Raw genomic sequence first — 25,923 nt, forward strand, 5'->3', positions numbered from 1 at the left:
TTAAAGCAAAGGAATTGATGATTAACATATCGTTTTGAAAGTACCATATTTAGATTGATTTACTGTGACCCTAATTTCTTATTATTATTTTTTTTCGGAAACTGAGAAGTAAATGGTGATTTCTTCACAGTATTCAAATTTTTTTGAATTCCTGATTGTGTGGGTTTTATGAGCGGGAAGCCTGAATTATGTAAAAATAAACAAATACTTGAAATTGTTTAAATTGTGGGCCTTGAATCTATAATTTATGAAAGTTTAGCTTTTTTAATTGAATTATGGAAATATTTATTTTTTACACCTGACAGTATAGTCTGTTAAAATAAGTAATAGTTTAACGCGTAAATGAAGTTTTTTCCCCCCCTCAATTATTTGTGACATTACACAGCAGCAGGCACAATAACCGTAAAGGCTCTGTACTTGTTTTCTTTTGCCATTTCCTTTCCTTGTCAAAGTTTCCCATGTTTTGCTCCGCCTACTGTGACACAAGAGTCACGTGATAGAAAATAGAACCAAAATGGCCGCTGTTGTATTTTGACGTGTAATAGGTAGCTACTTTTCTTTTTGTTTCGCTCCTGGCCCGACAGAAAAGCTAAGCCAACCGGAGACTTATTGGACTAGCTGTATGTCACCAGTCCTCGCGCAGTCGTCTCCTCGTTGTTATCATCGAGACAATCAAGCCTGACACATATTAATTAAACGAGTTGGACTATGCATATCTAGTTGAGATTGAGGCTAGCTAGCAGGCTCTGGCTGGCACATAGTGCAGTAGTTGAAATTGAGATAACTGGTTAGACTTTCACCTGTGATGGAGGAATTGAGTGCAGATGAGGTAAGGGAAATGCATCAACGACTACCTCTTGTATGGCTCCACTTGCATCCCCTTCTCGTCTTCAGAAAGTAGAATTACACATCGCTCAATTTCCTCAAATGGGGTTAGCAGGTAGCTTCGTGCTACTTTCAGCTAAGAGGCTAGCACAGGGCAATTGGAGACAGGCACCCGCGTCAAAACCCCACATTCACCTCTGCAATACCATATATGAGTGTGTGTCAGCCAACGTGGCCAATATTTATGCGAAAGTAAACCTTTCTTGTGGACAAACCGCGTCTGTCATTGCTGTGTGTTAGTTTACCTGCGCACTGTACGGTCGTAAATTCAACAGCTAACCCAATGCTTATTGCAGACAAAACCCGGGCCCCGATTAACACGATTTAAGCAACAGTGAACACAAGGCAACTGCCTCGTGTTTGACAGGCATGCTAATGCAGATCGCATTATTTTGTTGCTTTCAGGGGCGATTTCATGATAGCTAAAATTACTAACAGAATAAAAACCCGACCCAAGACGACTAGGTATACAAACCACTGAGATGATTTTGTCATTTGAAAACAACACATCTGCTTGAATAATGCAATATTTGTTTATTGTGATGCAATAATGGTCTTCAGTCGATTTCAGAGTGCTATTACTCTCAAGATAAAAAATGATCCTTCATAGTGGCATAGCCATACGTGTTATGCGACTAATTGTACAGAAGTATAATAAATAAATACATTATTGGCAAATAGCGTTATAAAAATGTATTTCAACAATGTTGTAACATAGCACTGTTATCAATTTGTGTTTTTATCGTTAACCTTTTTTTTTTTTTAACTGTTCATCCAAGATTCGAAGAAGGCGATTGGCACGGCTGGCAGGGGGGCAGACCTCACAGCCTAACACCCCTCTCAGCACCCCACTGACATCCCCACAGAGAGAAACTCCACCGGGACCCCTTCCTGGACCATCAGGTGTAACATCTCAGCCCTTGCCACCAGCTTCTCAATCATTGGGGCTCAATGCTCACAGCGGTACTCCTGCCACTTCCCCGATTGGCACCACTGGTAAGAAATACAGTGGGTACGGAAAGTATTCAGATCCCCTTTAATTTTTCACTCTTTGTTATATTTCAGCCATTTACTAAAATTATTTAAGTTCATTTTTTTCCTCATTAATGTACACACAGCACAGAAAAAAAACGGAATTGTTGAAATTGTTGCAGATTTATTAAAAAATAAAAACTGAAATATCACACAGCCATAAGTATTCAGACCCTTTGCTGTGACACTCATATATTTCACTCTGGTGCTGTCCATTTCTTCTGATCATCCTTGAGATGGTTCTACACCTGAGTTGGAGTCCAGCTGTGTTTGATTATGCTTACTGGAATTGATTAGGAAAGCCACACGCTTGTCTCCATAAGACCTTACAGCTCACAGTGCATGTCAGAGCAAATGAGAATCATGAGGTCAAAGGAACTGCCTGAAGAGCTCAGAGACAGAACTATGACAAGGCACAGATCTAGCCAAGGTTACAACAAAAATTGTGCTGCACTTAAGGTTCCTAAGAGCACAGTGGCCTCCATAATCCTGAAATGGAAGACGTTTGAGATGATCAAAACCCTTCCTCGAGCTGGCCGTCCGGCCAAACTGAGCAATCGGGGGAGAAGAGCTTGGTGAGAGAGTTAAAGAAGAACCCAAGGATTACTGTGGCTGAGCTCCAGAGATGCAGTCGGGAGATGGGAGAAAGTTCTAGAAAGTCAACCATCACTGCAGCCCTCCACCAGTCGGGGCTTTATGGCAGAGTGGCCCGACGGAAGCCTCTCCTCAGTGCAAGACACATGAAAGCCTGCATGGAGTTTGCCAAAAAACACCTGAAGGACTCCAAGATGGTGAGAAATAAGATTTTCTGGTCTGATGAGACCAAGATAGAACTTTTTGGCCTTAATTCTAAGCGGTATGTGTGGAGAAAACCAGGCACTGCTCATCACCTGTCCAGTACAGTCCCAACAGTGAAGCATGGTGGTTGCAGCATCATGCTTTGGGGGTGTTTTTCAGCTGCAGGGACAAGGGTGACTGATTGCAATCGAAGGAAAGATGAATGCGGTCAAGTACAGGGATATCCCGGACGAAAAACTTCTCCAGAGTGCTCAGGACCTCAGACTGGGCCAAAGGTTCACCTTCCAACAAGACAATGACCCTAAGCACACAGCTAAAATAACGGAGTGGCTTCAGAATAATCCATGACTGTTCTTGAATGGCCCAACCAGAGCCCTGACTTAAACCCCATTGAGCATCTCTGGAGAGACCTGAAAATGGGTGTCCACCAATGTTCACCATCCAACCTCACAGAACTGGAGAGGATCTGCAAGGAGGAATGGCAGAGGATTCCCAAATCCAGGTGTGAAAAACTTGTTGCATCATTCCCAAAAAGACTCCTGGCTGTATTAGCTCAAAAGGGTGCTTCTACTAAATCCTGAGCAAAGGGTCTGAATACCTATGGTTGTGGGATATTTCAGTTTTCCTATTTTAATAAATCTGAAAAAATGTCAACAATTCTCTTTTTTTATTTCACTATGGGGTGCTGTGTGTACATTAATGAGAAAAAAAATGAACTTAAATAATTTTAGCAAATGGGTGCAATATAACAATTTTTTTTAAAGGGGTCTGAATACTTTCCGTACCCACTGTACTTAAAAAAATAAAATAAAATAAAGAAAAAATCAGTTTCTACTTCATTCATGTATGAGATGTCTGGGTTTTAACGGTGTGTGAGAGCCTATCTGAAATATATCAATGTGTCTTCATTGTGATCGTGTGTATTTTTCGTTTTGCAAGGTGTGGCTTATGGCAGTCAAAGTAGTGAAGGTGTGAGCTCCCTTTCCAGCTCCCCCTCCAACAGCCTTGAGACTCAGTCCCAGAGTTTGTCCCGATCCCAGAGCATGGACATCGACACTGCTTCTTGTGAAAAGAGGTAATGATATTTCACAATGGTTTGACAAAGATGATGGTGAATTGACCGCTTCGAAGTTGATATTTACATGGGACAAAAGACTCAATGAAAAATGTGGTTGTTCATTATGTTTCGTTCCAGCATGTCCCAAGTGGATGTGGATTCGGGGATAGAGAACATGGAGGTGGAAGACAGTGACCGCAGGGAGAAAAGGAACTTGACCGAAAAAGTAATTAACTTTTTCTTACAAGGGATTTTACTTTACATCAGTGCTAGCATACACATACAGGCAAATACTGTGCTTAGCATAAATGGAATCTAAGGTTATTTTTTATTTTATTTTTTTGACAAGAACAATTTTCAAAATGTAGGTGATCATTCCACTCACTTGTGGTTGAGTTCTTGTGAATGTGACAATTTTAATACATAATTCTTTCTTGGGGATGTATTTGTTTTTCGCAACATTTAATGAATTTGGGTTGAGTGGTGAGCACAGTTCTGTTTTGAGGTTAGGGGTTCGAATCTGGACTCCGGCCTTCGTTTGTGGAGTTTTTGTGGTTTCTCTGTTCTTCTGGATACTCCAGCTCCCTCCCAAATTCCAAAAACATGTCCCTTAGACTTAATTGAAGGTTGTCCATAGGTGTGAATATGAGTTTTGATAGACATCTGCACATGTCTATATGTGACCTGCAATTGGCTGGTGATCACGTTTGTGGGAGTACACTGTTGCATAGTATGCCATGGAAAATAGTGATTTTGAAAGTATGGTATTATAACAAATGTGTTGGGGGTGTACTTAGGTTGAGCACTGTACATAACATCTTTCCTCAAGCACTGTCCCTTGAGGAGGTTAAAATGTCTATCGTCACATCTTAAAATGTCTGTCTGATTGAACCTGTGGCGGATCTACCCCCATAGGAAACGTCTACAAACTCAGATGTCACAGAGGACCAGGCTCTGCAACTCATTTGTAAGATCCTCCGTGTGTCATGGAAGGAGCAGCACAGAGATGTCATTTTCCTCCCTTCACTGGCTGCTGAATTCCAGCGTAACCCTAAAGATGGTATGTCAATGATGATGTCTTTATCTCCAAACAGGCTATTTGAGGTGGAGCTCTGAAATTCTTATTCTCCTATGAATTCTTTCTGCTGCAGTTTACTCAGATTTCAAAGACCTGATCGGCCAGATCCTGATGGAGGTCCTCATGATGTCCACCCAGTCGCCTGTCCATAATCCTTTTGCCAGCTTGACCTCCACGTCGCAGCCAATTGCAGCAGCCAAATCTCCGGACAGACACCTAACACTGATAGATCCCTGCAGCCAAGGTGGCAGCCCCATGGGTCCCAATGCAGGATCCTTTGGAGCCAGCTCTCTGTCAAGGCAAGTAGCAACGGTCATTATGTCTAACACTGTTCACAACCACCAATCATATCTGAACTGTTTTTCTCCCCAATTGTTGTTAACAACTTGGAATTGCTCAAGCCTATTCTAGGTTTATTATTACTATTATTTTTTTTTAACCTTGTCGTCGCAATCATCATGTGATCAATATTGTCCACAGCCTGTATGCGTGTGGTAGTCCTTACCCAATTACCCTGGATGCAGCCAAGAGGACCTCACCAAATATTCCCACCTCCACCACTTCCTCTGTACCTTCCACTCCGTCTACACCACAGTTCATTGTTCCACCCAGCCCACCTACTACCGCTGCTTCCCTGAGACAGTCCCTCAACCCTCCTTCTGCCCCCATGCCCATCTCCCTTCGCTATCGGCCTTACTCTGTTTCATCTCCCTGGGGAGCTCCGTCCCCATCCAGCCCAGGACATAGAGCATTGAGCTTTTTTTCAGCTTCTCCCAGCCCAGTAGGCCCCACTGTGCCTCCAAATACCCCAGTTCCTCTGCCGACACCTAGCACCCGGTCCCTCTTCTTGAGTTCGCCCCCTACGGTTCTGCCTTTTCCCAGAACAAATTCCCGACAGACCGCCTTTGTGTCCAGGATCCCGCCTTCTAGGTATCTTACCATTTCATTTGCATGTTCGTGTGTGGTGCACACGCAAGGCAGGCAACTAAAATATTAACCCTTTCTGACTTTGCAAACTCGAAATGGACCAAAATGCAGATGAACTTTTCAAAAGATTGAATTTGAGACTTCTTATGGGAACTGAACTATATCAATTTGAGATAAAAGTGACCCAAGTTTTTTGAGATACGAGACGTCATTCTGCCAATTTGTTGGCGTTTATAAAGTACAATATTATTGAGAGCCATTTTTCCTTACTAAAATAGTGGCAGTGAACGCAACTCAATGTTACTGTAAGAATGGCCCGCTAGCTTAATGCTAACATATAATTGAAAATGCCATTGACGTGCTAACGGTTAGCAATGACAGTTGTGGCTTTAGAACCCTTTAAGCAATGGTTATTTGAACGTAAACGGTGGAGCAACACATAATAATGTAACAATACTCACAGGCATATATTTGTTATCCTCTATGAAAAATGACAAATATTACAGCATCTTACTGAGTCACAGTAGTAGTAGAAGTACTTCTTAGTTTGTATCTGCATGGCTGCATTATACTGCCTCCCAGTGGTCAAGGCGGGCACACCAGAAGGAGCAGCACAATGAATTGAATTGCAGCATTAAATCGAAATGCACAAACTTACATTTTATTTAATCATGTTATTACTTTTTTCATAAAGTACAATATTATAGAGTGCAATTTTTCCTTATTAAAAAGCACAAACAAAACTTTTTTGGGTGGGTGGCTAGAGTTATGAGCATGGCCACAAAATTAAACTTGTATCTCAGGGTACCACTGTAGTACAACTACTTAAGAATAGTTAAACTAGGGATCAGCATATTGATTAATTCACTAATGATTTTGTTCATTGTTTGGTTGAATTGATTATTCATGTCTTGAAGCAAGTAACATCTCACTGGAACATAGAGAGATTTGCAATTATATATTTAAAAAAAATAATAATAATTTTCACCAATAGCCGATCAAAGAAATGTAGTCACATATCCATCCCTAATTTATATTGTCAGTTGATTATTTTAAACTGCTTGCCAGTATTATGGGTTTACAACAAATGCTGCTTTTACACATCCTTTGCTTGTATGTTAGTTTTTGTTTTTTTTTTCCAAACTAAGCGCTTTGCAAATAATTTGCCGAACATGCTTTCTAGGGTTAACATTGATATAAATTCCTCAAGGCCGTAAAAAGTAACTTGTTCCTTCCAGTTCTGAAGTAGCTGCTTGAGTATTGAATGTGCCGACAGTGTGTCAACACTGCAGCCAAATGTGCATTAATTAAGAACAATTAGCCCTCAACCAACCAACTAGTTTTCTACAATGGGACCCCCTCCCATCTTATTTCCCTGTACAATACCAAATGTGTTCTTAACTTTTCATCATCTCCTAATCCCTTGCTTGCTCCTTATTCCCTTTCTCTTCCAATCTCCACCTCAATCCTGTTCTTGTCCTTGTCATGTTAGCCCCTTGTCCCTCCTGTTTGCCCTCTCTGACATATCTCAGGACAGCAGTGATGAAGAGTCTGAGGAGGAGGAGGATTTTTCACGGGTTCAGTTTGGGTCCAGGTACACTGCTCCACAGTGCGTGTGTTTGCGTGTGCCTGCTTGCTCAGCGAAGGTCTGCTGCATGCACCAGTGGTCCTTATCACTAACGGAGCACAAACACACTGTAGCAGAGTGGTGAACGATTAACAAATGCCGGCTCGGCTCTCTTTAAAAGTGCCTCCATGTTATTAAAAGGTTTGAGCTTTTAGGTTGTGGTATTTATAATTATTAAAATGTTGTCTCTGGTAGGTTTTTACGTTTACCTTATGGGTTAATTCTGCCAAGCAGCATGGTGGAAAAAGTGGTGCACGCCACCTTTTATCTGGGTACTGCGGTTTCGTCCCACATTCCAAAAACATGCATGGTAGGTTAATTGGAGACTGTAAATTGTCCGTAGGTGTGAATGTGAGTGCGTACGGTTGTTTGTCTATATGTTCCCTGCGATTGGCTGGCAACCAATTCAGGGTACGTACCCTGCCTCTCGCCCAGAGTCAGCTGGGATAGGTGCCAGTATGCTCGCGACCCTAGTAAGGATAAGCGGTACTGAAAAGGAATGGATGGATAATCTTCCCAGTTTAAACTAATTGCTCTTCCTTCAGTACTTCTAAAATAACCCACTTAATTATTAGATATTTGTCATGTGTATGAATTTTAAGATACTGTATGTTGTGTCAGTTTTTCATCTTAATGGAGCACCTATTATAAAGCAATGTCTTATGTTTGTGCATGTGAAAAGTGTTGATTCACAGCTCTCTATGGTTGCTGCTGCCTAGTGAAATTGGAGGGCAAGGCAACATTTGCTGGTGCTGCTGTGAGGATAAATTGGGATTTCATCATTCAGTACACATGAGCCAAATGGGCTTAACATTACATGATTTAACATGTTTTGTGTTTCACCATGTTTTAATCTGTTGTACCGCAGTGCTTTGTCTGTGTCCCCTGAATAACAAAAGCTAATGTTTCTACCTTCTGAGGGTTTATTCTGTGCTTTGAAGCAGCTCACATACGCATATAACACTAATGGTCTATGCTTTAGCAATGACAATCCTCATACCAGCTGAATAATAACAGCTGTTTTATTTGAAATGGTGTTTCCTTTTCAAGAGGCGCATTCTCTGATGGAGCCACTAATGCCTCAGGTGTGTTTCTTTCAGGACCTGTGATGGAGAGCTGGCGCTTATTCGAAGCTAACAGCGCATCTCAAGCAGTGTGGATGTTCGCTCATTCTTTATTGTACAGTATATTTTTCTTTATGTGCTTCTTTTCTCTTGTTGTGTTTGTTTAGTCATGGTGCATGTGGAGGGTCAGTGTCTTGTGATTTGGCTGGCGACCGCTTCACTATTGAAGCATGCAAGGAGACAGAGATGCTGAACTACCTCATCGAGCGCTTCGACAGTGTTGGCATGGAGGAGAGGAAAGCTCCTAAGGTATTTGGAGTAGTCAAAGTAGATGAACAGTCTGTTAAAAACTGTGCTGGGTTTCTTCCTTTTTTTCCTCAGTATTCTATCAAGTCAGACACTATGTGAATGTGAAGGCTGGCATCCATTTATACACTTCTAATTTTAACTCTTTTCTCATCTTCAGATGTGTAACCAACCAAATGTCAGCCAGCTTCTGAGCAATATTCGCTCACAGTGTATCTCTCACGTTGCCCTGGTCTTGCAAGGCTCTCTGACCCAGCCCCGGTAAGTTTTCCTGGATTGTTTTATGTCACAATATTTGGCCTCATTTTCATTACAGGTAGTACCAGAAACGTGACAAGTGGCCGCCATCTTTGTGGAATTTTCTATTTAAAATAAATAAATAAATAAATAAAATGCAATGAGCCCGTCAAACATCTGTAAAATTCTCCATATCAAATAAATTCACGAAAAACAATTGACTACTCAAGTGCTTATGTTCTACTGCCCACACTTCTCATAAATAATGTTTCATTTGTGCGACTTAGGTCGGGTTTTTAGGCCAAGTGCGGCCTTGACCTAAAAACCTTGAAATGCCACAGTAATTTTGATGCAATGACTTGTAGAACCTCTTTGAATTTTGGCCGGTAGGAACTTATTGGTGGATATTTTTCACTTTTTCCACTTACCCTAAAAACATGACTTAAATAGCGCAAATGGAAAGAAATTTGTGAGGTGTGTGGGCAATACAATAGGTAAGGTACTTTAGTAATCAATTGTTTTTTTCTGAATTTATTTGTCTCATTCCAAGTTTTGTTTTTTTTAGAAAATTCCACTAAGATAGCAGTTACTTGTCACGTTGCCACTAGTAGTAATGTACGATTAGTGTTAATGTACCAGCAATGCCTACAGTCTTTCTTTTGAATTTGGCCTGATGAGCAAACTTTAAGGAAGCTTTGACCTAGCAAAACACTGTAATTCTTTTGTTTACTGGCTAATATTTAAAACCCCGAGCCTGGGGATACACTTCATACTTAATATTCTTCAAGTCAAAAACTAAAACTAAACTGCTGGGCTCTGGCTCTCAAACAACAAAATAGTAATGTTCCTATCATCTGTCGGTAAATAACAGGACAGTTTGTTTTCCATGGCGACTCTTTCTCCTTCCCTCAGACACATAAATTTATTTGTGCAACAATGCTTTGTGTGGTACATGCAGGAGCCCTCTCCAGCATTCTTTGCTGGTACCATATATGCTGTGCCGGAACCTCCCATATGGCTTTATCCCGGAACTGGTGCGGATTACCCACCAGGAAGAAGAAGTATTCAGACAGGTGCGACATCTTTGCCATTTCGTTTACCTATATTTGTATTTCCCAGTATGCAGCACAAATTTTAAATAGCGCTCATTACATGAGTACCCACTTCCAATGCCTAATATTTTCAGTCAAAATATTACATGATTTCAGATTTACTGCTGTCTTTGCGTTAAAGTCTGAAAGTTAACATTTATGACACCAACTTTACTCCAAACATTCGCAGATCTTCATTCCTATCCTCAATGGGCTGGCTCTCGCGATGAAAGAATGTTCCTTTGACAGCGACAACTATAAATTCCCCCTCATGGTAAGACGTTTGTTGCCTTGGTTCTTTCTATACTGCAGCTAACGATCCAAATCAGCGTGGCTACCATGCAATGTGGCGCTGACCGCTTGTAACACAAACTGTCTGGTCAATAGCTAAAATACAGTACTTCTGCATCTTTATACCAATAGGTAACAGTTATATGCTTATTTCCCCTTGGGTTGCTTGTTCTTTTATGTTTCATCTGAAATTCGTTTTTACTGCAGCATGTCATGGAAAAACATTTTTACGAACTTTCCAGTCATTAAAACCAGTGAGGTTAAGTAAAATGTGTTTGCTTCTATCATGTTTCTCCTAATTTTGCAGGCATTAGCTGAGCTTTGTGAAATCAAGTTTGGAAAGACTCACCCTGTGTGCAGTTTGGTGAGTGCACCGATAGATGACAAATGAATGCATCATTATGTCCTAGTGGCTCGGACTGTTCTATTAATGTATTTGTAAGGTCAATGGGTTCCCATCAAATATAAAGCTCTTGTCTTTTTCCTTCCCTGCTGTTCTTACTTTTTTCCCCGAACCATTACTTGTAGTGGCGTAGTTGTTCAATGGATTCCTCTTTCAGCACTTCTTCTTTTGTATTCATATTTCAAAAAGAGGCCTAAAATCATGGCAGCTTGCCCCCACAGGTAACATCACTTCCTTTGTGGTGTCCCAAACCTTTGAGCCCAGGATGTGGCAGAGAGATCCAGAGGCTGTCCTACCTCGGTGCTTTCTTCAGCCTTTCTGTGTTTTCTGAGGATGATGTGAGTACTCTGCTCATCCATTTATATGTTTTCTCAAACCCTTACTGCTCTACAAAGATAAATACCTTGTATTAGTACCTGCCATCTATTCATGTAAATTATAATACCAGACAAAAATGAAACAAGTGCAAAATGCATGTTTAGTTATTTAACATCTTGATTCTTTTCATTTTCATTAGACCAAAGTAGGAGACAAGTACTTCTCTGGTCCAGCTATCACCATGGAGAACACGAGAGTCGTCAGCCAATCCTTGCAGCACTACCTGGAGTCAGCAAGGGTGAGCTTCTGTCTCAAATCGCTGCCATCCCTCAGATTACTTGGTATAATTTCCCTGTTACATATAATTTATTTACAGGGTGACCTTTTTAAAGTTCTTCACAACATCCTACTAAATGGAGAAACTCGGGATTTAGCCCTAAATTACATGGCAGCTTTAGTCAACTACAATGTGAAGAAAGCTCAGATGCAGGTGGGTTTCATTATATTGTTTTTCTTTGACACTCAAAAGACACTTCATTATGTCCAGTTGCACAATCTATGACTTCTGATACAAATTCTGTATCATATTTTCTGGCTTTTTAAAAACATAATACATGATTGGTTTATCCTGTTTGGTTTGAAACATTGAGTTTTTTTAAATTCGGTAAATAACAGGATTGTGGTTGTAAATATGTGGGGTGTAACAACACTGCATTACACTGACGTCTTCTATATTTAAGTTACCTCATATTTTGTTACACCTTACAGAATGTATTGCATCTTTAGACCATTGCAAACTACAATCACAATCATAAACATAGTGTTAAATGAAGACCTCTCTGACAGACTAGGCAATTTACCGTAATAGGAATTTGTTCAATCTCCTGTCTCCCAGACCGATGACAAGCTGGTGTCGACAGACGGTTTCATGCTCAACTTCCTGACAGTGCTGCAGCAACTCAGCATGAAAATCAAGTTGGAGACAGTGGATCCTTTCTACATTTTCCACCCCCGTTGTCGCTTTGTCGTCAGCCCAGAGGAGACGCGCCTGAAGGCCACGATGGAGGAGCTCAAGAGCTGGCTGTCTGAGCTACGTGAGTTGGCGTCACTTGAAAGGATTAGATTAAAATAACGTCAAATAAAATGTGAAATTAATATATAGTCAAGCTCAAAGGGTTCCAATGTTTTTGAACATGACTGTACGTACAGTATGATCCATGAGTTGCATTTGTTTCATAGGGATTTAGTTTCTTTGTTGCATGTTGTCATTGATATATTACAGTAAGCCCCCAATGCTAGACTAAGCATTTTGTTTGTGTGTTTGCTTTCTATGATTTCTATGTACAGATGAAGATCCCGCCAAATTCTCTGAGCCCAAGTTCCCCACAGAGTGTTTCTTCTTGACCTTGCATACGCACCATTTGTCTATCCTGCCTGGCTGCAGGCGGTACATCCGCAGGTTGCGGGCAATTCGTGAACTTAACAGGTAAACACATACCTATGCATGTGGGGTAACCACAGTTGTCTTGGTGATTTTGGTGTCTTCACAGTGATTTATTCATTGTGCCTTTTTAGGACTGTTGAGGAGCTGAAAAACAGTGAAGCCCAATGGAAGGACTCCCCCCTGGCCAGTCGCCACAGAGAAATGCTCAAGCGCTGCAAAACCCAACTCAAAGTTTGTATTTTTACATGCATAAACTCACTGTCATCCTTGACTGCATTGTGCCTGTACTTGTTAGATACGCTAAGCATCCCGTATCTGACTCGTGGATGAGTCCTACTCCTTAAATACTTGAACATGCAGAATTGCATAACCTTGTACCTTCACACAAAATGATCTTTATGGTATTTGACTTGTGCCGTCTCAGAAACTGGTTCGAGCCAAAGCTTGCGCTGACGTGGGCCTTCTGGATGAGAACCTGCTCCGCAGATGTCTGCAGTTCTACAGTACTGTGATTCAGCTCATTCTCCGAATGGTGGACCCTGCTTACCCAAAGTAAGTCACATGGCTGTAACTGACGTGGCATCACACACTCACACAAGCTGAAATTTAAGTCATTTGGCTGACTTCTGTACATAATTTAATTTCTGTCCATTCTTCACAGCATTACCCTGCCATTGAACCCTGAGATTCCCAAAAGTTTTGCTGTGCTCCCCGAGTTCTATATTGAAGATGTAGCTGAGTTTTTACTTTTCGTTGTGCAGTAAGTTCACATTTCAGTCCTCTTAAAAAAAAAAAAAAAAAAAAAAAAAAAAAAAATCTATCAGGCAGCTACAGGTATAATAATGGTGTTTTCACATGTATAGTAGTGCTTTTTCACACAAACAAAACTTAGCCCTACTTTTGGAGAGTTCCCAGCAGGTGAAAAATACTCATTGAACTGTTTGTTTGGACAGATAATATAATGTATATACAGTGCCCTGAAAAAGTATTGACCCCTTTCTGAAGTTCTTAGATTTTTGCATAGTTTCCCCACTTTGTTTAAGATCATCAAACAAATATAACACATATAACCCAAGTGAACTTAAAATGCTGTTTTTAAATGATTTCATTTATTATGAAAAACTAAAGGTAATTACCTCCCTTGTTAAATCATGTGGCTATTCACAATATTTGGTTAATTTTCACTGATCACACCCAAGCCGGATTACCTCCAGACCTGTTCAATCAAGAAATCACTGAAACAGCATCTGTCCTGACAAAATCTCTAAAAAAGCTTCAACAAAATGACACGATCCAAAGAAATTCCAGAACAGTCAAGAAATAAAGTAATTCACATCTGTCAGTCTGGAAAGGGTTACAAAAGACATTTCTACAGCTTTAGGATTCCAGCGAACCATAGGGAAAGCCATTATCCTCACACTGAGAAAACATGGAACAATGGTGAATCTTCCCAGGAGTGGCCGGCCTACAAAGACTACACCCAAGAGAACAGCAATGACACATCCAGGAGGCCACAAAGGAACTCAGGACAACTTCTAAAGAACTGCAGCCCTCCCTTGCCTCAGTTAAGGCCAATGTTCTTGACACAACAATAAGGAAGAGACTGGGCAAAAATGGCATCCATGGCAGAGTTCCAAGGTGAAAACCACTGCTGACCAAAAAGAACATAACTGCTCGTCTTACTTTTGCAAAAAAACATCTGACTGATTCCCAAGACTTTTGGGAACATATATGGACTGATGAGATGAAAGTTGAGCTTTTGGGAAGGTGTGTGTCTCGTTACATCTGGCGTAAATGTTGCACAGCATTTCAGAAAAAGAACATCATACCAACAGTCAAACATGGTGGTAGTAGTGTGATGGTCTTGGGCTCCCTTGCTCCTTCAGGACCGGGATGGAACCATGAATTCTGCTCTTAACAGAAAATCCTGAAGGAGAATGTTCAGCATCAGTTTGTGACATCAAGCTGAATATCTTAAACAAACAAAATCAAGGTTTTGGAGTGGTCTAGTCAAACTCCAGACTTTAATCTGATTCAAATGCAGTGGCATGGCCTTAAAAAGGCCGTTCATGCTCGAAAAACCCTCAATTTTTGCTGAATTTAAACAATTCTGCAAGGAAGAGTGGGCTAAAATATCTCCACAGAGATGTGAAAGACTCATCGCCAGTTGATTACAGTTTTGCTGCTGAGGATGGCCCAACCAGTTATTAGGTTTAAGGGGCCATTACTTTTTCCAAACACGGCCAGGTAACTGATTCTCCCCCCCCCTTAATGAATGAAATTTAAAAATAGCATTTTGGGTTCATTTGGGTTATATTTGTGATATTTACATTGGTTTGATGATCTTAAACATTAAAGTTGGGAAACTATGCAAAAATATCAGAACTTGAGAAGGGGGACGATACTTTTTCACAGCACTGTATAATGTAGATAAATATGGCACACTGATTAGAATTAAATACAGTTTCATCTTCATGCACATGAGAAAAATTTCTCTTTGCACTTTCTTGCAGGTATTCTCCCCAGGTTTTATATGAGCCCTGTGTTCAAGACATAGTCACCTTTTTAGTGGTGTTCATCTGCAGTCAGAACTACATCAGGAATCCATACCTTATTGCAAAGTTGGTAGAAGTCCTGTTTGTCACCAACCCTGCTGTGCAGCCTCGCACGCAGCGCTTTTCAGAAATGATGGAGAACCACCTGTTGTCCATCAAACAGCTGGTGCCCGCCCTTATGAAGTTCTACACTGGTAAGTGTCTCTGTCTTCCAAGATGTTTTAACAGTTCAATCAAGCTGTTTTTAAATGGAAATTTGTATTCTAAGTACAGTATATAAGTATTAATGCATGTATTTTATCCGCATGTATGCCTGCTGCTAACTCCTCTATCATTGTCTTCTGTGGCTAGATGTTGAGCATACTGGCGCCACCAGTGAGTTCTATGATAAGTTCACAATAAGGTACCATATCAGCACTATCTTTAAAAGTCTGTGGCAAAACATCGCCCACCACGGCACATTCATGGAGGAGTTTAAGTGAGTTTAATTCCAAGGCACAGATTGTAATTTGGTAATACAGTGACACAATATAAATTAGCCACCCAACTTGTGTATTTTCATGTTCACTTCCCTTTAGCTCCGGCAAACAGTTTGTTCGCTACATCAACATGTTAATCAATGACACCACCTTCCTGTTAGATGAGAGCCTTGAGTCTCTGAAGCGTATTCATGAGATTCAAGAGGAAATGAAGAATAAGGATCAGTGGGATCAGCTGCCCAGGGTTTGTATTTGGCTTCATAGTGACCTCCAACAAGGAGCTTACATTTCAGCAGCATGAATTTGTTTGTTTTGAACTTCCTGACTGCAGTTTTTCCAGTATAGCTTACCTGTTTTATATGATGGTAGGGTATTCCTCCTGGGATGTTCGCCTTGAATTCACACGTTGATAATCATATTTGTTTTTCTTTTAAATTAAAAGACTGAAAAAATATCTCAAGTATTATCAGATACAATGTCGAAACACAATCTAGATTTAAATTTAAATGTTATATATTATTTCAAATTCCCAGGCTTACATTGTTGGTTGAATCTCATCTGATTTGTTGTGGAAGTAAAATAATATTACATTGGATCCTTCAGATCCAGAAGGAAACTTTACCTGCTACCAACTATTGCCACTTAGAGGTGGTCTATTTTTTGTTTTTAGACCAATCCTAAATTAGTACAAGAATATAAAACAAAAGTCAAGCAAGCTTGATTCCTGCTATAACCGTTTGCCGAATCTTAACCTTGATGAGCAGTTCAATTAAGAAAAGAGCTTGACAATGTGTTTGTGTTTACCCGATCTCATGCAGGACCAGCAGCAGAGCCGTCAGTCCCAGCTGACTCAGGATGAGCGGGTGTCTCGCTCCTATCTGGCCCTGGCCACAGAGACAGTTGAAATGTTTCACATCCTCACCAAGCAGGTCCAGAAACCTTTCCTTAGGCCTGTGAGTATCTATAGCACCATAATATATTCTACAACCCCAATTCCAATGAAGTTGGGACGTTGTGTTAAACGTAAATAAAAACAGAATACAGTGATTTGCAAATCATGTTCGACTTGTATTTAATTGAATATACTACAAAGACAAGATATTTAATGTTCAAACTGATAAACTTTGTTTTTTAGCAAATAATCATTAACTTAGAATTGTATGGCTGCAACACGTTCCAAAAAACCTCGGACAGGGTCATGTTTACCACTGCGTTACATCACCTTTTCTTTTCACAACATTCAATAAACGTTTGGGAACTGAGGACACTAATTGTTGAAGTTTTGGAGGTGGTATTCTTTCGCATTCTTGCTTGATGAACAGCTTCAGCTGTTCAACAGTCCTGGGTCTCCGTTGTCGTATTTTACGATTCATAATGCGCCACACATTTTCAATGGGAGACAGGTTTGGACTGCAGGCAGGCCGGTCTAGTACCCGCACTCTTTTACTACGAAGCCACGCTGTTGTAACACGTGCAGAATGTGGTTTGGCATTGTCTTGCTGAAATAAGCAGGGGCGTCCATGAAAAAGACGTTGCTTGGATGGCAGCATCTGTTTCTCCAAAACCTGTATGTACCTTTCAGCATTAATGGTGCCTTCACAGATGTAAGTTACCCATGCCATTGGTACTAACACAGCCCCATACCATGACAGATGCTGGCCTTTGAACTTTGCGTCCATAACAGTCCGGATGGTTCTTTTCCTCTTTGGCCCGAAGGACACGACGTCCACAATTTCCAAAAACAATTTGAAATGTGGACTCATCGGACCACCGAACACTTTGCATCCGTCCATCTTAGATGAGCTCGGTCCCAGAGAAGCCGGCGGCGTTTCCGGGTGTTGTTGATAAATGGCTTTTGCTTTGCATAGTAGACTTTCAAGTTTCACTTAAGGATGTAGCGCCGAACTGGTTTTACTGACATTGGTTTTACTGACATTGGTTCTGAGCCCATGTGGTGATATCCTTTACACATTGATGTCGGTTTTTGATGCAGTGCCGCCTGAGGGATCGAAGGTCACGGGCATTCAATGTTGGTTTTCGGCCTTGCCGCTTACATACAGTGATTTCTCCAGATTCTCTGAACCTTTTGATGATATTATGGACCGTAGATGATGAAATCCCTAAATTCCTTGCAATTGTACGTTGAAGAACATTGTCCTTAAACGATTCAACTATTTTCTCACATTTGTTCACAAAGAGGTGAACCTCACCCCATTTTTGCTTGTGCATGACTGAGCAATTCAGGGAAGCTCATTTTATACCCAATCATGGCACCCACCTGTTCCCAATTAGCCTGTTCACCTGTGGGATGTTCCAAACAGGTGTTTGATGAGCATTCCTCAACTTTCTCAGTCTTTTTTGCCACCTGTCCCAGATTTTTTGGAACGTGTTGCAGCTATTATCCATAATTCACTTCATACCAAGGCACCTTTATCTTTATTAGAAATGGACATACAGAATCAGACAAGCTATTCTTAACTGAGGTGTTGTCATCTTGTTACAGGAGCTGGGCCCACGTTTAGCTGCTATGCTGAACTTCAACCTCCAGCAGCTCTGTGGGCCAAAGTGCCGGGACCTGAAGGTGGAGAATCCGGAGAAATATGGCTTTGAACCCAAGAAGCTCTTAGACCAACTGACTGACATCTACCTGCAACTAGACTGTGCCCGATTTGCTAAAGCAATAGCAGATGACCAGGTTGGAGACCCAAAGTGTTTTCGGTTAAATGTATTAAACATTTTTTGGAGCTGTAATGGTATAGTCAGGCCATCAACAATTGTGGTAAATCATGTTCCTGTAGTGTTTAAGACATGGGAATGAACAGGGGTGTCAAACTTATTTTCAACGTGGGTTACATCATGGTTATGGTTGCCCTGAGGGTAATGATAAAGCCACATGAATGTATAATTGTTAGGTGTGTAACGGTATGACAAATCATGTTTCAGTGTGTACTAGTGCTGCACAAAAAAAAAAAAAAACTCCGTCAGATTGTTAAAAAAAAATAATAATTCCAATATCCTGCAGCGTTCGTGTGTACCTTGGTTTTATGGTCATGGTTCAGTTCAAGATGGGTACAGTAAGGGAGCAAAATGTAAAACAAACTGCTTTAGCGTAAACAGGATGAAAGTCAGGGAAAACATTTTCAGATCACATAAAATTAAGTGGTGGGCCTTGAGTTTGAGACCTATGCCAGATAGTAAATATAATCCACTCTTCAAATGGGTACATGACTACTGCTGAATCCCCAGTTCTCACGAATAACAGCAAGCAGGAAGTGTGTTTTAATGCTGAACAAAGTATCAGAATTACAATGTCAAACAACACCAACTATCTGATAGCAGACTGTAAAGTATGATACAAGGCTTGACACGATCAGGATTTTTGGGACCGATCAGCGAGTTTAAAAAACCAATCACCGATCCAATCACAAGATGGAGCAATGTATCTATTTAAAGGACTTGTTCATTTACTGTATATACTTGTGTACTTAATTTACAATAATGTATATTTGTTCATCTATTTATGCCAGTGAGGCATAGTGATAGACAGAATAAATGAATGGTCTTCTATTAGATAGCAGGAAGTACATAGTAATTAATGTATGCACTTTTTGTGACATTTTTGTTTGTGGGTCTGCCATGAGATTTTTCAATTGTAAAATGTGTGCCTTGGCTCCATAAAGGCTGCTCTACTCAGTTCATGTATTCTAATCAGTCAGATCAAGCCAACGTTACAACCTTAAAAAAAAATGGGTGCGAACTTACTATAATTAAATTCCTTTATTGTAATTAAATTACTTCACACAGACCAACATTTTTAGATCATGATTCGACAGAACGCTTGCATGTTCGCTTACAACCGTTAGTCCTAGCACTAGCTTGCTAGGCTACATAACGTTTTGTTACCTGCTTGCGAGCGGTACCCTATTAAAAGTACGTGAACATACGTCAAGCAAGCCTTAAACGAACGTCCTCTCCTGAGCACCGGTGATCATGTTTTTTCCAATTTTGTTCTTATAAACACACAGCGCGATCAATTATTGTTGTCGTTGCCATGGTAACGAGTGTATCCGGTCGCGTTTGAGTTGACAAAATGAAGCCCAGTGATCGTAAAAAACGGGATGCGGTGGTATCGGAATACAAGTTTTTATTGCCGTAGTCTGAGATAGTGCAATCATGAAAGACCAAAAGTCTCTTGTAGTCTGATCCAGGCATTTTGTGTTGTCTGTCTCAGACCCCCGACATGTTTTTTTTAAATTACTTTATTGGTGGCCAGATATTTACAGTACTATGTCAAAAGACGCGCGACAAGGCTAAAAATAAACTAACTTTTGCATTCAAATATACTGTACACAACACGGAGTGAATGTCTTTTGAGTAGCCGATCAATGAATTATGACAAAGCATAAAATGCTAATAATTGGCCGATACCGGTCAGATCGGTGTAAAGTCTACATGATTCCTGTATAGTAGGGCTTGGACTCTCACTCTAAATCCCCATTCGCTGTTTGTATTGACAGTAAGGAATGACAAGTGAATTATAATCGAATCATTACTCCTTGTACTATTCTAAAATAATAGTCCAACAAATGAAAAATACAAATTGATTATTAGAAAACCATTTCTTGAACCGTTAAGATGGCACGCTGGCACATTTTGGCTGACGCGTAGCTGTCTCCCTCTCGAAATGTTTTTTTGTTTAAAATGGCTTAATTTAACCAGGATCCCTCGCTGTACCCTGGGCAAAGGTAGAGTCCTGGGTCTGTTTTGTCTTTTGGTGTTGTAAATCCTTGCTGCCCAGTACGTTCATGCCTTGGAACAAGCTGCTGCCTTACCAACTAGTCAGCTACCTATTTGGCCTGCTGGCTAGCTAGCTAGCTCTCATCATCTTTCACGCTGTATTGAATAAACGTTCTCACATTTAATCCGCCGCGGTATCCATCCACCTCGCCGATGGCTCCTTTTCGGCTTCAGTTGTAGCAATTTCATGAATATCTGTGCTGCTCCGTGTACATGCAGGCTAACAATCGTGGAATATTTTGTTGTTTTGAAGTAAATGCGTGGCAACATTTGCAGCTCTAATCAGAATCAAGTAGTATGTTTTTCCATGATTCATTGTGATTCAAGTGCGAAAATTTCTGATTGGGCGTGTGTTTTCTTATTTATTTTTTTTTACTTGGATTCGCGAGTTGATTCGACTCACCACCGACTTGTTCGTAGCTCTAGTGTACAGCCTTTAATCCCAAACTTTTGCTATAACAGTTGCTTTTAGTCTGTTTGTCATTTCGGTTCACTTTGTGGTAATAGTATAGTTTTCATACCAGACTAGGAAAAAAAACAGTTTTGTGAGAGTTAAGGCGTTTACGATGCATCATCCCAGAGACTCGTTCTGTTGTGTTTGTATGTGTAGCGGTCGTACAGCCGAGAGCTCTTTGAGGAGGTAATCTCAAAAATGAGGAAGGCTGGCATCAAGTCCTCAATCGCCATCGAAAAATTCAAGCTGCTATCAGAAAAGGTGGAGGAAATAGTGGCCAAGAACTCCCAGTCGGAAATGGACTACAGTGACGCACCTGACGAGTTCAAAGGTGCGTGTGTGTGTGTGTGTGTGTGTGTGTGTGTGTGTGTGTGTGTGTTTGTGCGTGTGTGTGTGTGTGTGTGTGTGTGTGAGAGAGAGAGAGAGCTGCTCACATTTGCTTTTGATCCTAAAGCTTTCTGGTTTCATCCCCCCATGCAACATGTTTAAAGGTCCCGTATTTTGCCAAACAAATGTTTTCTAGTATTTGGGATGAAATATTCTCTCTGTGGTGCCCCATTTTCCATACCGCTTATCCTCGCGGGCGTTCTGTGGAACCTATCCCAGCTGGCTTTGGGCAAGAAGCAGGGTACACCCTGAACTGGTTGCCAGCCAATCGCACCCACATGCACACCTATGGCCAATTTAGAGTCTTTAATTAACCAGCCATGCATGTTTTTGGGATGTGGGAGGAAACTGGAGTGCCCGGAAAAAACTCACACAGGCACGGGGAGAACATGCAACCTCCACACAGGCGAGGCCGGATTTGAACCCGGTTCCTCAGAACTGTGAGGCAGATGTGCTAACCAGTCTGCCATGTCCCACCTAAACATGTGAAATATAAAATTTAATTCGTCCAACTATTCCAGAGTTCCAAACCTTTTTCTGCCGATACGCCTGAACTCAGGTCATCCAAATTTCTCAATCTTATCTACGTCACTAGCAAAGATCTGCACCTTCCCTTTCCGCTCCGAGCCAGCGCTGTCAACATAACGAACACGTTTGCTCTCACAAGTAGGTCTTCTACACGGAAGCAACCAATCAGAGGAAAGGGGGCGTTCTTAGCCAAATATGGACAAAGCGGATACAAACTGGGTCCAACAGAAGTAGCTGTCAGAGGGGCCTTTTCTGGACACTCGTATGACAAGACCAAGGTGTTTTTTTAAAATGAAATGTACACTTTTATACCATGTTATGCCAAGTCCATGTTAGAAAGTCACTCTGTGGAGGTCTAAATAGCCAAAATATGGGACCTTTAAATGTTATTGAAACCTATATTGTACATACTACTATACGTATTCAGTTTCTCATTTCTTATGTTGTGATTTAGATCTCGTTTGTAGAGCTTTGTCTCTACCAGAGTCATACCATTGACCTTTTGGGATTAATTTAGAAATCCTTACTCACAGGGTCGAAACACTGCTGTGACTAAATCACTTGATGAATGTGACAAAATAACATGCACATGGTGTAAAGGAAAAAAAATGATGGAATCTAATTTATGGGCTATTTTTTAAAAACTTAATATTGTAATTAAAATGTAACTGTATGGTTAAAATCCATCCATCAATTTTTAAATGACACTGGTTCTCATTGGGGGAAGGTTTGCTCACTTACTTTGCACATGTAAAGAAGCAACCATTCACACCTTTGGATAATTTAAAGCAGTGGTGTCAAACTTATTTTTGTCACGGTCAATAATGTAGTTACGGTTTCCCTCAGAGGGCCGTTATGACCGTGAAACCATAAAAATCTTTAATCGCCTCATCATATTTACACATGAAATTTATTAACTAGTTTTGGAATCAGAAATCAAGGGTACTGGGTTTTTCAACTACTGTTCATGTTTGGTAACACAAAAATGCTTGCAGTAACTCAACATTATCATTTATGATATATGACTATTTGAGATTTGAACAAGAATCATGGAAGTTGACACACACGATTTGCTTCGCGGGGCCACATAAAATCAAGTGGCGGGCCGGATCTGGCCCCCGGGCCTTGAGTTTGACACCTGTGATCTTAAAGTCTTCAGTAAATGAAAACAGAAAAAACAGTTGAGTACTCCACTGTGGTTCCTGGTTCAAACCCAATGCTATTTTTTAAAGGATAAATTCATATGCCAAGAAGGGTACCACAATGCTACTGTACATGTTTTAGCCCAAAGATAACATCTCTCATCTATGGAACACTTTAGTGGGTAATAAGAACATTTTCTTTGCAGTAATGTTAAGTGTCCTTCTCAAAGTATTGCCCAAAAAAAAAAATAATAATAATCTGGATTGGAAACCATTTTCTCGTGGTATAAAATCTATTCTAATTGTAGGTCTTGTTCCCCATACATTATAAGATATACCATGGCCTTGTAATGAAGTAAAAGCCTTGCCTGTACTTGACTGTAACTGTTAAATAGCAGACATTTGCAGGGGATTTGCCACCCCATAAAGGTCATATAGACAATTTGGATAGAGGCTATCCTATAACCACATACTTATTATAATCTAGAATAAGAATGTGGCCTACATACCTCCTTTGATTTCCCGATAAGACTGCCATAGTCAACAGGAGTGTATCACACATGAAGCAGAGCCGGCTCGGGTTTCTGTGCAGTCAAAATCTTTTTTAGAAACTCGTAAGTCCCACTTGTGACATATCAAGTGTGGGACAATAGGTTGGTTGCTATTAAGGATTATTTGTTCCCTCTATTATTTGCTGATGTTTGATGTGTGCAAAGCTTTTTTACCAGTTTTATTCTGTTGCTTTTTTTTGTCTTAAAATGTTTGTGTTACTGTTCTTACAGACCCTTTGATGGATACGCTGATGACCGACCCTGTGATGCTGCCCTCGGGGAACATCATGGACCGATCCATCATCCTTCGCCACCTGCTCAACTCGCCCACTGATCCCTTCAACCGGCAGCCGCTCACTGAGAGCATGCTGGAGTCAAGTAACCAAATTTATTTTAATTACACTTCGAACGGGAAGAATTTGATGATACAGTGGTACGTTAAATTACAATTAACCTTAATTACATTTTTATTTATTTTGCTTTGTTCCAAGCCAACATTTAGGTATGCAAGTGAAAGCACATTTTCCATTTTAAATGAGTAAATTGAATTACGAACTTGGTCACAAAACAAATTAAACTCACAAATCCAGGTAGGACTGTAGTTTGGGAAATATCAGGTCAGAACATGTTCCTCACAGTGTTTATTAAATCCACAGTTCCTGAACTGAAGGAGAGGATCCACGCTTGGATGAGAGCGAAACAGGGAGGACGACTTGTCTAAAGACTTGTCAACAGCGCCTAGCCCTGCTCTCCATAATGAAGACATCTGGCCCAAATCGCCTGAATTTAGTGTCACCGCTACCAACAATAACAAACATGATGAGTTTTATTTTTGCCCTTTTTGCCCTACACAGGCCATTACAATAATACTCAAAACACATCATAATAAAGTTATGAATTACTTTTTTTGTTTGCTTTGGGAATTTGTGTATACTATATGTATATCCAAATGTATACATATATTTAACAATTAGGGTGTCTCTCAGGCTGCACGAAACAGTCTCCGTCACACACAGGTTTAACACAGAGCTGCATAAAGAGACTTCATTAAATATTTTCCTTGATGGTCCATGTGTGTTTTGTAACAATGTGTATGTGGGCGTTATTAAAGATTTGTGATGCTTGTAGGATGACGGACTGAGAAGCGTATTTGGAAGTTGTTGTTGCAAGCTAGACTCTGACAATGACTAATTTGAGTTGGTATCGTGTGCTGAAGTCTCACATCTTAACAGATGCACCACCTGTGCTTGTTCTAGGCAGAATTAAGGATGTAGCTTAAGCAATCTAAAATGTCTGTTTCCTTTTGAGTGCAGTCAGATGTTATCAAAATTGATGTACCCAAATAGACTTTTTTGTTTGTTTTGTTTTTAAATTCTATTTTAGTCCCATTTCCCCTGCTGACTTTGAAAGATTCAATTGGCTTCTTTTGGGCGCATGGCTGCTATTTCAGAACCCTTAAACCCTTCTAGAAAAAATAACTCTTCTAAACGGGCAGCTTGGTCTGAACACGACAGAATGTAGCATGAGCTCCAGCATCATTGGAACACCTTGACAACATGACTAGAGATAGTCTCTCTCGCTATGTACTTAACGTGACCTTGCTGACCTTAACTGTACAGGAAATTATCCCTTCACTACACAATTGTTTTGGGAAGCTAGGATTTTGAACTGAAAATAAATGATAATGCACATTATTCCAAACCTTGTGATTGTTTTACCCTCTTCATCTTTGAATGTAGCAACAACACAAGCAAAAGTGCTGTAGTATTATGACTTATTAGAATTTAAAGTATTTGTTACCACACACAGCATGCAACCATGTCTAATCTTACAAATAATTCGGATTGGATTGACCGGGTTAACGTCCAAAGGGCAGTGTACAGGACCCAAAAGAAAAACAACCCTTGGACAGTCAGCTTTTTAATTCAAACCACTAACAGAGTAGAATAAACTCCCAGCTGTGATCAAATCCTGCACAGTTTTTAAATTCTGCACTGAAACAAAAAACATGACATCAGGAAATCAAACATGCTACCATTAATTATCACTGTCTGAGGGTGGATTGTTGGGCGACTTATAATTGGAAGGGTTGCTGCGTTGGTGTGTCAGACATTGAGTCTTTACTTATATGACCTTTCAAAAGTTTGGGGTCACCCAGACAATTTTGAATGTTTTACATGAAAGCACTGTTTTAGACATACACTACTGTTCCAAAGTTTGGGGTCACATAAATGTTATTTGTGTAAAGAAATGCAGCTTTGTTGTTTTTTGTAGTTTTGTTTTCTAGAGTGTATGTCAGATTTATTTAATCTTCATTAAGAACTACTTTCCTTACAAGTACATTGTGACCACAAAAATTTGAATAATATAACTAACATTATTATTATTATTATTATCCATACATCCATTGTCTTCTGCTTATCTGGGGTCAGTTTGCGAGTGGAGCAGCTTTAACAGGGAAGCCCATACTTC

The 25,923-nt window shown here is 40.4% G+C and overlaps 1 protein-coding gene across 5 annotated transcripts; it reads left to right on the forward strand.

Moving 5' to 3' along the window:
• The first annotated feature begins 485 nt into the window (after positions 1–485).
• ube4b (ubiquitination factor E4B, UFD2 homolog (S. cerevisiae)) lies at positions 486–25,145 on the forward strand. Of its 5 annotated transcripts, none has more exons than XM_061781624.1 (29): positions 486–829; positions 1,665–1,881; positions 3,655–3,790; positions 3,911–3,998; positions 4,688–4,832; positions 4,924–5,149; positions 5,331–5,780; positions 7,270–7,371; positions 8,636–8,777; positions 8,935–9,035; positions 9,970–10,084; positions 10,293–10,376; positions 10,701–10,757; positions 11,018–11,134; positions 11,314–11,412; positions 11,491–11,604; positions 12,010–12,208; positions 12,462–12,600; positions 12,690–12,789; positions 12,983–13,110; positions 13,220–13,318; positions 15,072–15,307; positions 15,465–15,591; positions 15,692–15,836; positions 16,411–16,545; positions 18,096–18,287; positions 21,000–21,174; positions 23,683–23,829; positions 24,108–25,145. In XM_061781624.1, the coding sequence occupies exons 1-29, from the start codon at positions 806–808 to the stop codon at positions 24,170–24,172; spliced, it is 4,104 nt and encodes a 1,367-aa protein (XP_061637608.1). In that variant the 5' UTR covers positions 486–805; the 3' UTR covers positions 24,173–25,145. The 5 variants fall into 5 exon arrangements, with proteins under 5 accessions (XP_061637608.1, XP_061637618.1, XP_061637626.1 ...); XM_061781634.1 differs by having other exon boundaries at positions 1,665–1,788; XM_061781650.1 differs by having other exon boundaries at positions 531–545.
• The last annotated feature ends 778 nt before the right edge of the window (positions 25,146–25,923 follow it).

Source organism: Phyllopteryx taeniolatus, chromosome 1 (genome assembly GCF_024500385.1).
Source record: "Phyllopteryx taeniolatus isolate TA_2022b chromosome 1, UOR_Ptae_1.2, whole genome shotgun sequence".
NCBI lineage: Eukaryota > Metazoa > Chordata > Actinopteri > Syngnathiformes > Syngnathidae > Phyllopteryx > Phyllopteryx taeniolatus.